A 15951-nucleotide genomic window follows, 5' to 3' on the forward strand; every position below is an offset into this window, starting at 1 on the left:
CCACCCCAGGTGCCCATGTTCAATTTCAACAATTTCTCCTCCACTTTGCTCTCAATTATTAGAAAATCACTTAGCTCCCTGCTAGAATTTGATAAGCTTCTGGCCTCCACTTCCTCCAGACATCCTCATATGTGAATGTAGATGCAAAATGCTCATTCAATTTGTCAGCTACTTCAGCAGGTTCATCAACAATCGAACTATCGATATTAAGTGGACAAATTTGATTCATCCTCTTCCTTCTAGAGTTTACATAAGTAAAGAAGTCTTGCTGTTTTTTTTTTTTTTTTTTTTTGCATCATTTGCCAAAGATTTCTCATAATATGCCTTTCCTTTCCTAACCTCCTTTGTGACTTGATTACAGACTAGCTTATTTCTACCAGTCTTTGGTGTAACCTGATAATTTATATGCATCTCATGCATTTTTCTTCTCTGCCACGAGTCTTATTAGTTCATCTGCCATCCATTTGGGCTTAAACCTTGAATACACCACAATACCACAGTATACCACACTTGAATATTTTAGAAACTTTCCTCTTGTTTTCAATTAATACTTTTCCTAGGCAAGTTAAAAGATGAAAGATATAAAAATTGTATCATATACTTCCACATTTTAATTGAAAAATTCTAATGTATGTGTATTTTTTTTTTTTTTTGGTTATGCTTTCATTATCCTGAAATCTTGTAATCTTTTTCCATAAGCCTGTAATCTTTTCCTTTCAAGAAGATTCAATATCTTCTGTAAATGACATATTTTACATGCACTAAAAAGATTTAATTCTACACAACAAGGTGAAACTTGAAAACTAATTAAACGTACATTTTTCCTGCTGTATTCACAATGGGCATCTTCTCTCTCTCTCAGCTAAAGTGACATCATCCTGGACCCCAGCTCATGCAACTAACTTAGCATAAAATGCTCTGCTCTTGCCAGTTACATTGCTGTAATTGGCAGAAGCTGCTCACACTAAGTTACAAAGTTTACTGAATAAGTGATGGTGCTAATTTAGAGAAATGTGACCCTTTTTTGTGTGAATTGTAAGTAATAAATAGCAAATAATATCCCAAGATATGGATTCTCTCTTTCTCTTTAGCATGATTTTTTTTTTTTTTTTTGGCTGATGCTCTATAAGCTTGCTTTCTTGCATCATATGCCTCAACTAATGCTAAAAGTGCTTACAACTATACAAAATAAACAATCCAGAATTTATTTTAATGTACAGCTTTGTTAGTTTATATATATATATGTATATACAGGGTGTCTCAAAAATACAAGGCATAATTTCAGAAATGAGTTCCTCATATGTAGACAATAAAAATATTTTATATCAACATAGTTCCAGAAATGCTTGGTTCCCGAGTTATTAACCGGAATGTCTTATCTCCCTGGGTGATTTCCTTCATCACAAGGTACTGACAGAATCTGGTGGTTTTCCATTACGACCATGTACTGAAATCAGGAGCAAGCGGATATGTACTTTATGTGTGGTTTGGCGGATGGCAATGTTCTGGATGTTCGTTATTTGTACCACGAAAGGTTCCCAAAATGAAGATGTCCAGACAGGAAAACGTTTGAAGGTATCCATCACCGCCTTTGTGAACATGGGACCTTTACACCTCGTGCTGCTGACAGAGGATGGCCAAGATCTACGACTCCTGAAGTAGAGGGGTGGACCAACTGCCTGGCCTCCACGCTCAACTGATTTAAACTCACTAGGTTTCTTCTTGTGGGGCCATTTAAAGTCATTGGTGTATTCGACTCCAGTAGCTGATGTGCAAACTCTCCGCAGTTGAATTGTGGCAGGTTGTGAGACAATACGAAACATGCCAGGAATTTGGCATCATCTTCGCGAGTCCATGAGACATCGATGTGAGGCCTGTATTCATCAGAAGGTGGACATTTTGAACAATTACTATAAGGTGATGAGAACAGTTAAGTGTTATAGCCAGACCTTCAAAACTCAGAAACCAAGCATTTCCGGAACTATGTTGATATAAAATATTTTTATTGTCTACATATGAGGAACTCATTCCTGAAGTTATGCCGTGTATTTTTGAGACACCCTGTGTGTATATATATTTGAATAATAGCGTTAAAAGTTAGAATGAAATAAGAAAATAAATAAATATAAATATTCCATGACCATTATTGGCCTCGTGGTCCTCCATCGATGTGGGGCATAATGGTCAGTCTATTATTTTGTTACTTTGTTTTATTTTAGTAGTTCGTTTAGTCCCATTTTTGGTGATGTTTCACGTCTCTCGGAACTGGTACCTTACAAGGGAAGTGCCGCTAAATTTCTATATAATTGGCTTTATATTCTAAATTTTAATATGGATTTACTATTAATTGGATTTAACTGAATTTCTAAATTATTTGGAAGCTTTTAGCTACAGTTTCAGTCTTGTTACCTTTACTTTCCCCCTCCCTGTCGATTTAATTTTCGCTCTACAGTTTTGCCATGCTGCTGGCATATGTATCAATTTGATTTTTATTTTTATATGAATTATCTGTTATATATACAGGTCAACCATCACTAATCTGGCCATCAGTAATCCGGTTCCACTGCTAATTCATACATAATTTCCGCAAACGTAATTTTAAATTTACAGGGTTGGCGCACCAACCTGCCACTACTGTTTCAGTGGCGTTGGTTGCAGCATCAGCTGTTGGCGCGAACTTGTAAACACTGGCAAGCTGTTCCCACTTGTTTTTCTGCATTTATTATTATAACCTGCTCATATTTAGCCCCAGCCATGGTTCCAATGTATAAAGGAAGTGCTTCTCGTGATGTAAAGCGCAAACACTGTACATTGTCCATAACAGATAAAGTTGAACTTCTGAAAAAACTTGACAGTGGTGTGTCTGTGAGAAGTTTAACTCTGCTTAATTGTAAATTCCAGAAATTTCTCTCAGTTCCTCTTATTTTAGTAATTTTCTTTTATCCATTCCTTTTTAGATTTTTTTTTAACAACACAATTGTACAAACTTGTGGATAAACACAACACAATATGATGGATAGAACAGCACGCTAACGAACTTGTTTTCACAAAATCTCTAACAATACTGACAAACTTATTGCAATGCTTCGGAGTTTATTTTATCGCAATTAGTTTTATTGCTGTGCGTGCAATAAACTAATCACAAACGACCTTCATATGTATGCCGTAATAGTGTCACACATATGGATGGAGGAATTACATAGAATTGTAATATAAATGATGAATCATTCTTTATATTGTTTCAGCTGGATGCAGGACTGTGTAATGGTGCTTTGGTGCTAGGATTGATGTATGGTTGGTTTTCAAGGCCTCATCCTTTTGATGTAATTATGTTATAACAATTAACAAATGTTTAAACAGGGATCCCCCCCCCCCCCCCATTTTCTGTGTTGAAGCCCAGGTACCTCATCCATTAAACCAGGGGTGTGCAATAGGGAGTTGAATCATTCAACCAGGAGTCCCAGGTACTTCACCATCTATTCAACGAGTGCTATGCAAAAATCTCCATTTTGCACAATCCTGGTTGGATGGATGGTGTCAATGTGACATTTAGTATTACTATTCCAGATACTGTATTGTAGCAATACATTAGCAAAGAAGTGGGAATGTGGTCATTGTATGGCCTGGGTCAGTTTGTTCTTCTTAAGAGCATGTACTGTACAATGTCACTGCCTATCTTGACATTTTGGACAATACAGCACTTTTAACTCACAGTGAGTTCTACAGAATCAGCTTGTTTCTTCCAACAGGATAGTGTTCAATGCCCCACTGAAAACATTGTGTAATAGTAATTTTTTAGAAGCAGTGTTATAATTCCTCAGTGGCTAGCTCTTAGCCTAAAAATCCTATCTAGTTCAGCATCAGTGACCAGAAAATCATTGTGAACTACAGTAATACCCCGAAGTTACGCGATAGGTGGGTCCGACGAAAATCGCTTAAGTCGAATTCGCGTAAGTCGGGGTACAACTTTGCATATAAATACATATAAATTTTGTTTAATTGGGACCAAGGACTAACAAAAACACTATTTTAGAAGAAAAATATTAATGAAATTGCAGTTCTTTATACATATTAATACAAAATATGTATTAAAAAAATAAATGACGTACGTAAAAAAGTTATTTCGATGTCGATGGCTTCATAAAATCTAACAAATTCGTATGACGACACAGCGCCTTCTTTTTTTCACGCAGAATTTCTTCATAGCAAGCTAATATTTTTTTATTCCTTGCTTTGTTGCTATAACGCGTTCTTCGTTGGAGTCTGTTTTCTAAAATTTTTAAGCCCTTTTCAATTGAGCTGAGACCTTCTGTCAAGTTTGCAATTGTCATGTGCTTTTCGCCGTTGCCTCATTTAGGCTTGTAGCACGTGCAATATCACATGGTCTTTCATTTCGCTCAAAGCGTTTCACAATTTTTTCTCTATCGACAGAGGCGGACTGGCCATAAGCCTTGCCGGGGAAACCCCGGTGGGCCGGTGTGATTTTGGCCATAAACCATAGTATGCGGCCACTATAAATATTCCCTGGGTCAAAAATAAGAATTTTTGACTCAGTCCGCTTCTGTTTATCGATAATTGCTTTTCTTTTTCTCTCTGAATCTGCAGTGTCTTCACCAGGATGCTTCCTTTTCACACCTTTTAATTAAATATTTTACTCATTTTTAGGGAATAAAGCACAATTACAAAACGAGGAGGCACGCTTGATACACATAAACAAAGCTGCGCGCATGTAGTAACTGAATAAACAACACCATAAAGGCAGAGATACACTATTAACACCTCACATTTCTAGGGGTTACAACCATAAAACAATAAAAATCCAGTTGCGTTTCTGCTAGTGGAATCTGTTATAAACTGGTAGTAAACTCGATCTAATTGCATACCGATAGCTGGAATTGTGTTGGTTTTTACATTATTATGGTGAAATGTGTTTCCCCTTCACTGATATAAAAAACATAAATACATTTTCAGAATCTTCTCTTCATTCCTGTCGTGTTGCGTTCGATTGCCATTTCTTGTAAACACAAAGGCGAATCGTGCATAAGCCAATTCGGTTCGTGTTATATTATTACCGTATCGTTACCGTATTTATAAATAGTGTATGATCGAATTCGCGTAGCGTAAACACGTGTTATACGAGGACTGACTGATACGACTCGACTGACGCGATCCATTCCTCTCGTGAAAACGATGTAATTTCCGACAAAATTTGAGCACGAATTCGAACGCACACATAAATATGACAGTTGGAATACAAATTCTTGTATATGTGTGCAGCTCATGCGCAGCAAAGTTGAATTTTGTTCATCTTGCGCTCTCACTCTCTGCCGTCGCACCGTATATTGATAACATATGAGAAACGACCTTGAAGATAGTGGGCGGCAGTGTTGCCAAACGAAAAAATCAAGAACCGCGTAACTCCGAGTTCGCGTAAGTCGGGGTAGCGTAAGTCGGGGTATTACTGTATGTGCTCCTTGAGAGAAAGTGGTCAATCTTGAATATGACTTACCAAATATTTCTTGCAGAGATTTTTCAAAGAATATAAATCCTGAGAATGCAAATAATTATTGCATTTTGTCTTCCTCAAGAAAGTAAAATATTGTCACGATTAAAGACACTATGTATGGAATGGGTGGATGTAATATAAAAATGGTTACATTGATTTCTATTGCGAGAACTAAAACAGTTTTGTGAAACTTGACCTTAAAAAACCACTTATTTTGTTCAAGTAAAATAGGTTTTAATTTATAAATATTATTGTATTTTCAAGGTAGTAGTCCAGGTAGTTTAACAGTTCCTCCAGATAGCTTACGAGAGATAAAGGATCCCATGTTATCTCTACTACAGCAGAATATGAAGATAATATTTATTACACAGGTAGGTTAGGTGATATCCATCTTGTGGGAAAGAATGCCAAAGTTTGAAAATTAATGACACATACCACTAACATAAAATATTGCCAATACTTATTTCCAAAATTGTTTTCAAAACTTTATCACAAACATTAGTATCAGCAATGGCCACATGGTACAAGGAAGCCTATGGTTTATGCTGCACCAGCCAAAAAAATAAAATAAATAAATAAATAAATAACATAATAATAGTAAAAAATAAATAAATAAAAAACATAATAATAAAAAATAAATAAAATAACAAAAAAAATAAGAAGAAAAATAAAATAATAATAATAAGAAGAAGAAAATTACAAAATAATAATAATAATTAATAAGAGAAAAGGACAACCTATGCATTTTCCTCCTCATGTAGATAATTATCCAGCTGACCTTTCAATTTCCCCGAACTGTCAGCCTCTACTACCCATGTAAGTAAATTATTCCAGTAATTTACAACTAGCCGACTAAAATAAAACTTCCTGCAATCCAGTCTTAAACATCTCTCCCCTGTAACTTGAAATTATGGCTCCTTATTCTAGAATCATTTATAACCATGAAAATTTCATTCTCATTCATTTTGCTTATGCCTCTCACAGCCTTAAACACCTCAATCAATCAAGTCTCCTCTAAGGTGCCTAGTTTCCAAGCTCTGCAACCCACATAATAATAATAATAATAATAATAATAATAATAAATTTTCTGTTTATACTCCGGGACGACCAAACGGTCAGAGGAGTTCACAAGAAACAGCACCGTATTTAATAGTCATGGGCTTGAACCCCAGTCACTCAAGGCATGTGTACTTATGCACCCGCGCGCCTGACCACTAGACTACGGCGGCCTTTCCTCATATGGATGCCCTTTTGCTGATCTCATCAGGCAAGTTACCTGTCTTTGGATCCTTTCAAGAAGCAAAGTGTCTTTCTTTAGGTGTGGTCTCCATACTTGAACACAGTATTCCAAGTGTGGTCGAACAATAGCCTTATATAATGGGATTATGACGTTCTTATCTCTACTAGTAATTGTTCAATAAATCATTGATAGGACACTATGGGCCTTCCTTTCAACCAGTCTACAATGCTCAGAGAACTTCATATCTGACCATATCATAACACCCAAGTCTCTTTCCTCCACTACCAGCTTTAGTTCAACTCCACCAAGTGTATAAGTTTTTTGGGATTACTGTTCCCCTGGTGCAATACCTTACACTTTGCTGCATTAAAGCATAGCCATTTTAAGGTTTTGGAAATATGTGCAACTCAGTTTGAGCTCCTTTCACAGCCTTGCAAATATGATGGTGTTTGAGTTATTTCTGTTGCTCTTGACATTCATTTTCCTAGTTGGTAAGTTTGCTAGAGTTTGGTCTAATTATATGATCACTGAAAGATATGAGTAATGCAAGATTGTAGAACAATAAATGACTAAACTCTATTTGTTCAGAGAACACATTCTGATCTCTTTCTGTAGATCTTTCTGTGCAAATGTGACCCCAATTCACAAAGGAGGATCAAAGACTGACACAAGTAATTATAGACCTGTGAGCTTAACTTCTGTTCCAGGAAAATTAATGGAGGCACTGGTTAAAGAAGCACTGCAGGATCATTTAGACAAGACTTCAGTTATAGCTCAGACACAGCATGGTTTTGTTAAGGGGAAGTCTTGCCTGACCAACTTGATTGGATACTATGATGCAGTCACAAAAGAACTGGATGCAGGGAATAACTTTGATATTATATACTTGGATCTTAGAAAGGCTTTTGATACTGTTGCACATGGAAAACTGCTACACAAATTGGAGCAGTGTGACATTGGAGGCAAATTGCTGCTATGGATAAAGGGGTGGTTGAGGGGGAGAAGACAGAGAGTGGTAATCAATGGACACTGCTCATCGTGGACTAATGTTATTAGTGGAGTCCCTCAGGGCTGGGTCCATTATTGTTTTCTGTATTTATAAATGATATTGATGATGGTATATCAAGCTTAATGTCCAAGTTTGCAGACGATACAAAGGTTGGCAGGGTTGTCAAGGACACTACTGACACTATGCTGCTGCAACAGGATCTGGAAAGGTTGAGCAGATGGGCTGAGAGGTGGCAAATGAAGTTTAACATTGACAAATGTAAAGTACTACACATGGGAAACAGCAACCCCAGAGCAACGTATCAACTCTGTGGTACTACACTGACAGTGGTAGAGAATGAAAGGGACTTGGGGGTGGTTGTGCAGGCAGATATGAAGTTCTCTGAGCAGTGCAGACGGGCTGCAAGAGTAGCTCATGGTGTATTGTCAATGATATACAGGAATTTTTCCAGCAGGGATAAGGAGGTGATTATTCCATTGTATAAGGCAATGGTCAGGCCACACCTAGAGTACCGTATACAGGTCTGGAGGCCTCATTTCAAGAAGGATGTAGAGCTGCTGGAACGAGTACAGAGAAGGGCAACAAGATTAGTGAATGGAACAAAGGGGTGCTCGTACGAAGAATGGCTTATGTTTTGCAAATTACAGTGTCTGGAGACTAGGCACCAGCGAGGTGATCTGATAGAGGTGTATAAAGCCTTGAATGGTTTAAGCATGCTCAATGCTGATGGGATTCTTCCTCTAGCTCAGAAAAATCACCTGAGAGGGCATAAATTCAAATTGAGGAAAGACAGATGTAGGATAGACGTGCGGAAATTTGCCTTTAGCCAGCGGGTGGTTGGTTGGTGGAACAGACTTCCATCCCTTGTGGTGGAGGTTGATAGCCTAAATAAGTTTAAGGCTCAGCTGGACAGGTATTTTGAACGAACAGAGGGGTGAAATGGAAGTGGTTTTTTTTTTTTTTTTTTGGCTGATGCTGCATAAGCTTGCTTTCTTGCATCAAATGCCTCTACTAATGCTAATGCTAATCTTTAGAGAATCTTAGGATTATTTATAGAATTAATTAAAATCTACTGTCTTGATTTGTCTCTGTTGTCTTGATGTGTGCAGGACTGCAAAATGAGTTCTATTTAGTTGCAATAATTCACAAAAAAATGTATTTTTTTAATTATGTTTTGAAAACTGTGTAAATAAATATTAATTTTCAAAGCCTTTGGCATCCTTTTTTCAGCTACCCTGCAGTATATTAAATACTGTCATTAACTGATATTTGACTTCTCTTCAGTAAAGCCATAAATTGTTTAACTATTAAGATATATTAGCATGTAGCAAAGTTTTGGTCTATTAAACAAATACTGAATAATTTATTATTATTTTTTTTTATTAATGAGATTCTTAAAACCTTAGAACAGATAATCTGGGTACATGAAATTTTGCACATTGCATCTGAAACCATGGAAATTACAACCTCCTCTGTTGGGTACTTATGAGCAAGATAGTGTTGCATGGGTCTATCAAAATGAGAGAGTTCTGTTATGACAGTGAACGATGGTGAAAATCAGTCATAAAAAATTTATAACACGATGTTTTCAGTAAGATGATTTAAAGTATAATTAATCAGTTTTAATTAAAACTGATAAAAGGAATTATTGTGTAAATTAGACCGTAAAGCAGATGACTGCACTCTCTTCAGACAAGTGGCCTTTTAGAATGTGATAATGCCAGAGTGGAGTTCCCTTCCCTGCTTCCTATATTATATTATGCCAGTACGCTATGGTGGTACGTTTGTTGTGACACCCTAATCTGATAATTAGATAACAAAAGGCACTTTTTTATTGTTTTCTGTCTTGCTCTCTTGGGGTACTCTGTTCTCTCCAGTGACAGCAATAAGTTTGGACTTATGCTTACTTTAGAAACATCATTATCCGTGAATCAGTGTTTTTAATTTAATAATATCTGCCAAAAGGTTGGAGCCATTGAAATGTAAAAAAAAAAAAAAAAAAAAAGCACATTTTTATCTAATTATTTCAATGCCTGCAGTGAAATAAAAACAGTGCTCCTTTATTGATTTACTGCATTGAAACAACACATCCCAGTACTAGGGGTTATTTACATACCTAACTTTTGCATTCAGCTGGAGATTTTTATTCCACTCGCTGCTTGGCTTCTTATTTGAACTCAATACATTGTTTACCATTTGATACAAAGTTGCTAATTGCAAATTTACAACTTTGTGTTGAACATGATGAGAGTCCTGTTAGACCTCAAATAGCTCTCACTGCAGTGCACTTAGAATTTTAATAAATAATGAATTTACGTCTTTTAGTGATGTTATTCAATTAAAATTAACAATTTTAGGTTAACTCATGGATAATAGTCATTGCTAAAGTGCATGTTTATTTATTACTGTTCCTTTACTGATTTGGTATTAGTAGTAGCAAATGATGCAAGAAAGCAAGCTTATAAAGCATCAACCAAAAAAAAAAATTGAATTTATATCTCCTTATGTGTGTAGTCTGAACAAGAGGAAGGATGTCATCAGCATTGAGCTTGCTCAATCCATTCAAAGCCTTATACACCTCAATCAGATCACCTCGCAGGTGCCTAATCTCCAGGCACTGCAGTTTGCAAAGCTGAAGCCTTTCCTGGTAAACGCACCCTTTTGTTCCCTCACCAGTCTCATTCTCTGCATCAGATCTACATCCTTCCTAAAATGAAACTTCCAGACTTGTATGTAGTACTCAAGATGTGGCCTAACTATTACCTTGTACAATTGTATAATCACTTCCTTATCCCTGCTAGCAAAATTCCTGTATATCATTGACAAAATCCCATAAAATAAATAATTATTTACCTATTTATATTTATTTATTTATATAAATTTACTCTAATACAAGTTCAAAATGAGAGATGGGCCAGAATGTTATGATGTTCTGTTACATTTCATTTGTACTAGTCAAAATGATGTCATTGCATATTACTGGATTGCAAAAAAAAAAAAAAAAAAAAAAATATAGGAGAGAGATAGATAGATAAAGAAAGAAAGAGAGAGATTATTTTTTCATATCTTCAAAAACCTTGTCAAATGAACAGGTATTGATACCGTTGAATTTGCAGACTTACTCTTTGCAAATTGAATTTGTGCACAGAGATCAGATAACTGGTTCACACATATAAATTAATATATGTGAAAATTGGCACCTCTGTAGCCAGGTGGGCAGGAGCAGCAGTGCGTAGCACACGCTTCTTGATTATACCGGGCTTCGAGCCCGTGACTACCAAATACAGAGGATGCAGAAAGGTCAGGGAATGACCACCACATATCCCCGGAGCAATATGGCCCTAGTTGCTAATGCTCCTAAAAAAAAAAAAAAACCAAATAACAAATAACAATATGTGAAGATTGTTCTGATATACAAATATGGGTGGTGGTAATAAATAGAACAGCCTAAATGTGTGTCACTTGGTTCGATTGTGCATGGATATCAAGGACATCTGCCAGGTAACATATTATGGACTGATAGCACAGAAGCAGCATTTTTAGTGATGATTCATTATTGTGAAGAGTGGTCAGCAGGATTGCAGTGAGCAATAATGGATGGAGGTGGTAGAGTATTAAATGTCCACCCATATTTGAATTCTCTGTGAAGACAGTTCCAGGAGACTGGAGATGTATCTGGAAGAGCTGTACAATTTTAACAAAGGTTGCAAGACACGCAGAAAACCATTGTTGTGTGCTCATACTGTCTCATAGATTAGCAAGGGAGTCATTAAGAATGGGCATTGCTCTGAATGGACCAGTATTATGAGTGGGTCCCCCTCATGGTTCTGGGCTATAGTCCTTGTTGTTTTTAATTTTCTTGATGATGGAATCACATGGTTCATGTCCATATTTGCTGATGATATTAGTTGAGGAGTACTGTTAACATGCAAGGACGGCATGTGTGGTATTAGTTATGATATACAGGAATTTTTCCAGTACAGATAAAGAGGTTATTATCGCACTATACAAAACAGTGAAGTGACGTGGAGATGGGGGGCGACCCCTGGTGCTGTTAGACCCAAAACACTTTACTATACAAAACGGTGGTCAACATTTTGAAAATTGTATACAGGTCTGAAAGCCAAGAAAGTTCTCAACCTGCTTGAAAGAATGCATAGGAGTGCAACAGAGCTATTTGTGGATGTAACAAGATACTCATACAGGCAGAGACCTGTATAACTCATACAGGTAGTTCTGTTGGAGGAAAAATTTTGAAACCAGGCATTTGCATGAGGATCTGAAAGATATTAAGGTCCATAAAAACTTAACTGAAAGTGTATTTTTAGGATGACAAAAGCAAAACAATCATTGATTCAAAGTAAGAAAGATAATTGTTGACTGGTTGTAAGGAAATTTGCCTTTAGTTAAAAGGCACTCAACCTTTGGAGCGAGTTACCACCTAGACTTGTAGAGGCATAGAGCATACGAGGGGGTATCAAAAAGTTTGTACCCTTACCTAGAAATAATAGCCCTAGAAAGGTGAAACTTCATAGGAACTTTAATCCTTTTCTGTGTACTCTCCATGTATAGTAACACATTTTTCCCATCTGTGGATCAGTTTTTTAATGCCTTGATCATAGAAGGCTGCACTTTTTGCCTGAAACCACAATTCCACTACATTGATGACTTCCTGAGATGAATCAAAGCCACTGCTTTGACATGCCTTTAGTCTCTGGCTCATACTGGTACACCCAGAATTCATCATGTCACCAACCGATCAAAAAAAGTTCTCAATATCTGCATTACACAAATCCAACAGTTGGCGAGAACATTGCATTCGACATTGCTTCTGCAAAGGTGTCAGCAATCTTAGAACCCATTATGTGGAGACCTTAGACATGTGCAGATGGTCATGTAAAATGCTGTGGGCAGACCCATAACTAATTCCCACTGCATTTGCAATGAAATGAATTGTCACATGTCTGTCACCCAGCACCAGCTGCTCAACCTTTGCAACCGTCTCACTGTCTGTGGATGTTGATGGCCTTCTTTCTCTTGGCTCATCAAGGACACTTGTATGATCACATTGGAACTCTCGTTTCCACTTTTTTACAGTGTCTTAGGATGGACAATTCTGCCCATACACAGCTTTCATTTCTTCATCAATTTCCTGAGCTTTCTTGCCCTGCAAATGCAGGAACTTGATCACTACTTGATACTCCACTTTGTCAACCATAGCGTTTTTCCTCAGATTCCGGGCTCCACCTCTGGTGTACAATCACCTATGGGAATGAAATTTCACATATTAGTTATTGAATATATAGACAACTTATATTAAAAACGGCATCTTCCTACTGATGTTTTATCTATGTCATATACGATATTTTTGAAACCCCCTCATATGTATATGTCAAGAGGGATTAGATAAATATTTGGAGAAGTAGATAAAATGAGGTATTTTATTTTCTTACTTTTTTAAATTAATTTATTTATTTTATCGAGAGCAGCTGCTGTATAAGCCTTTCTTCCTTGCATGCATCATCCTTCCATTTTATTACTAATACCTCTATGATGCATTGCAAAATGAGGGTTTAGTGTCAGACAATGTTAACTACAAAATCATTTTGTAGTAAGTGTTTTTGTAATTAATCAAGACAAAGTCATTTGACATTTTCTTGGTTTACCAGAAATGTGCTTATAGTTCAAGCTAACTTGTAAATTACTAGAGAAATACATTTCTATGGCATGATATGCATTGCTATTTGTATAAAGTTAAACTAAAGTTATCTCAAAACAAAAATGCAATTTTGTAATTAACGTCTAACACTAACCCCTTGAAATATGGATGAAAAAATGGACAGAGGAGTTTGTGTAATGGCATATTATGTTCTGATGGGATATAATATTGACTGGTTGGATACTCAATCTTAGTCTAAGTGCTTGTTTAAACAAATGGCATTTAATATAATAAACAGCAGTAGCATTTTGCATAATGTGCTTCTGATTGTAGAAGTACATTACTGATTTGAATGTGACCATATAATCCTTTCAGTTTTTTAGTTACTTTTAATGTTCATATTTTGTTATTATTTTTCAGCTTCCACCATCTCCTGGAATTGCTAATCGTCAAAAATTGATTTCTCTTTTTTCCCAGTCTTTATATTTTCAAAACAATAGTGCTTTGTATCTGAAGTCTGAACTCACTAAACTAATGCAACAATCCTCTGATACTGTGAATGTTAAATCTAAAACAAGGGATTTCATTCCTCTGCTGCTGAACAGAATGGCACTGAAAGAAATAACTAGTAAGTATATTTCCAGTACTGGAAAATAATTTCACTTGAGAAGCTATTATTATTTGTGCCTTTATTTAATATATTTTTGTTAATGCACCTTATCAATATTAAAATATTAATGCATAGGATTATGATGTTAATAAAAGTAATTACAATTTCCCTTCAATCTGGCATTTTCCAATAAAAATCCAATTTTTACTTTTCCCATACAAAATTTTGTTGGTAACTTATATTCTTTTATTCAACGATCCATGAAAATTATAAAAAGATGTGACAATATAGTGTGGCCCTGTTCCACTCCAAATTTAACTTAAGCCATTTTCCAATGCTTTTTGCAATCCCTATTGCAGGTTTGTTATTTCCGTGAAAACTTTTTGTTGCCTTTAAAAGATTATCCTTGGCACCATATTTTACTAAAATTTAAACTAGAAAATTTCTGTCATATGCTTTTTCATTTCAGGATCAACAAATCCTCAATGCAAGAGCTTCTTATGTTAACATGACTTTTCTATGTTTTTTTAATGCAGTTATTTGATTTTGATAATTCCTGTGTGACCTAAAATATAACTCTTTGTGAAGAGTTATATTAAGAGTTACACTTAATAGTAAATTTACTATTGACCTTCTGTAAGCTACTTGCATAGAATCTTCTGTGTTTATTTTCACACATTTTTTCACAGTATTTTGCCTCAGCTTTCAGTGTTTCATATCTAATTTCATTTTTACATTTACTCCCTTTTCGTGTTTGATAGTTTTAATGACATTTTCTACCTTAGTAATAGAGATAGTATCCAAAATTCCTGCATTTCAAGCTTTTCCTCTTTTTCACTGAAGTCTTCAGCTGTTTCATTTAAGAGATCATCAAAGTATTTACTCCATAATTCTAAAATATCCTTCTCTTCTATTTTAACTTTGCCCTAATCATTTTTGATTACTTATTTTTAGCTAAAGAATAGCCTGTTGCTATCTTAGCCCCCTGCACTTTTCTTTATATTCCAGGATTGAAATTTAATATACTTGGTTCATGTAATTTGTTAAGTTCAAGCTTTTGAGAATTATAGGTTTCTAATTAATAAATAACAATAGACATGACATATTTAGATACAATAGGACAAAGGTATTTCTTTTTTATAACTCAGAAATGTTTTATTTAAATATTATTTGCCTATTTCATATTAACAAATTTTACTGTTTTCAGGTGACAACTTCACAGCCTCAGAAAAGGTACTGACATATGGAAAATTATATGCCATTATTGAAAGTGTGCTAATTCAAACTGGATACTACAAAACAACTCATTGATTATAATATTATATTAGAACAGAGTACTCTATATAATATTGCTTGCTGATTGATGATGTTAACTGTTATTATTGCTAAGCCTGCCCTAATGATATAAAATAAGAACTTTCTCCCTTATGGGGTATATGAAAGATACGAAGAACCTCCAAGAAATTTAAATTCACTGCCAGAATTATTTATTTGTTTTGTTTATTTATTTTTTAAGTGCTAAAATATTTTCTCCCACTAATGGTGTATGCTACAAGATAAATCAGTATATGTACTGGAAAGAAAGAAGTATATAGCAATCACAGGAAAGGAAAGTAGGAATGAGACAGAATGAGTAAGAATAGATGAAATGAGTTAGAAAAGGAATGTGGAAATGCATAATTACTTGGTAGACAGTCTGCCACAGCTATTAAAGGGGGCTAGGAGAATAAATGAAAATGTGAGGTATAAATTATTAATCAATGCAATAACAAATACAATGTAATAAATTAAATGGATGTAAAGCCTCACTAAGTTTTATAATCCAACACCCAGAAAATTAATAATAATAGTGAAAAAAATATATATAAAAATAATATTTTGTTTAATCTGTTTTATCCTCTATTTCATTATCATCATAACTGCACAC

At 35.4% G+C, this 15951-nt stretch overlaps 1 protein-coding gene across 1 annotated transcript in view; it reads left to right on the forward strand.

Annotated features, from left to right (window-relative positions):
- Positions 1-15738, forward strand: part of LOC150079595 (serine/threonine-protein kinase Nek10-like) — a 165562-nt gene extending 149824 nt beyond the window's left edge. The window contains exons 22-24 of the mRNA XM_090382698.1: positions 5771-5877; positions 13835-14042; positions 15232-15738. Coding sequence (XP_090238824.1) covers positions 5771-5877; positions 13835-14042; positions 15232-15335 — 419 coding nt within the window. The 3' untranslated portion in view covers positions 15336-15738. The remainder of the gene's footprint in view (positions 1-5770; positions 5878-13834; positions 14043-15231) is intronic.
- Positions 15739-15951: the final 213 nt, after the last annotated feature.

This window comes from Mastigoproctus giganteus, chromosome 10, assembly GCF_048544385.1.
Source record: "Mastigoproctus giganteus isolate SK-2022 chromosome 10, ASM4854438v1, whole genome shotgun sequence".
Taxonomy (NCBI): Eukaryota; Metazoa; Arthropoda; class Arachnida; order Uropygi; family Thelyphonidae; genus Mastigoproctus; species Mastigoproctus giganteus.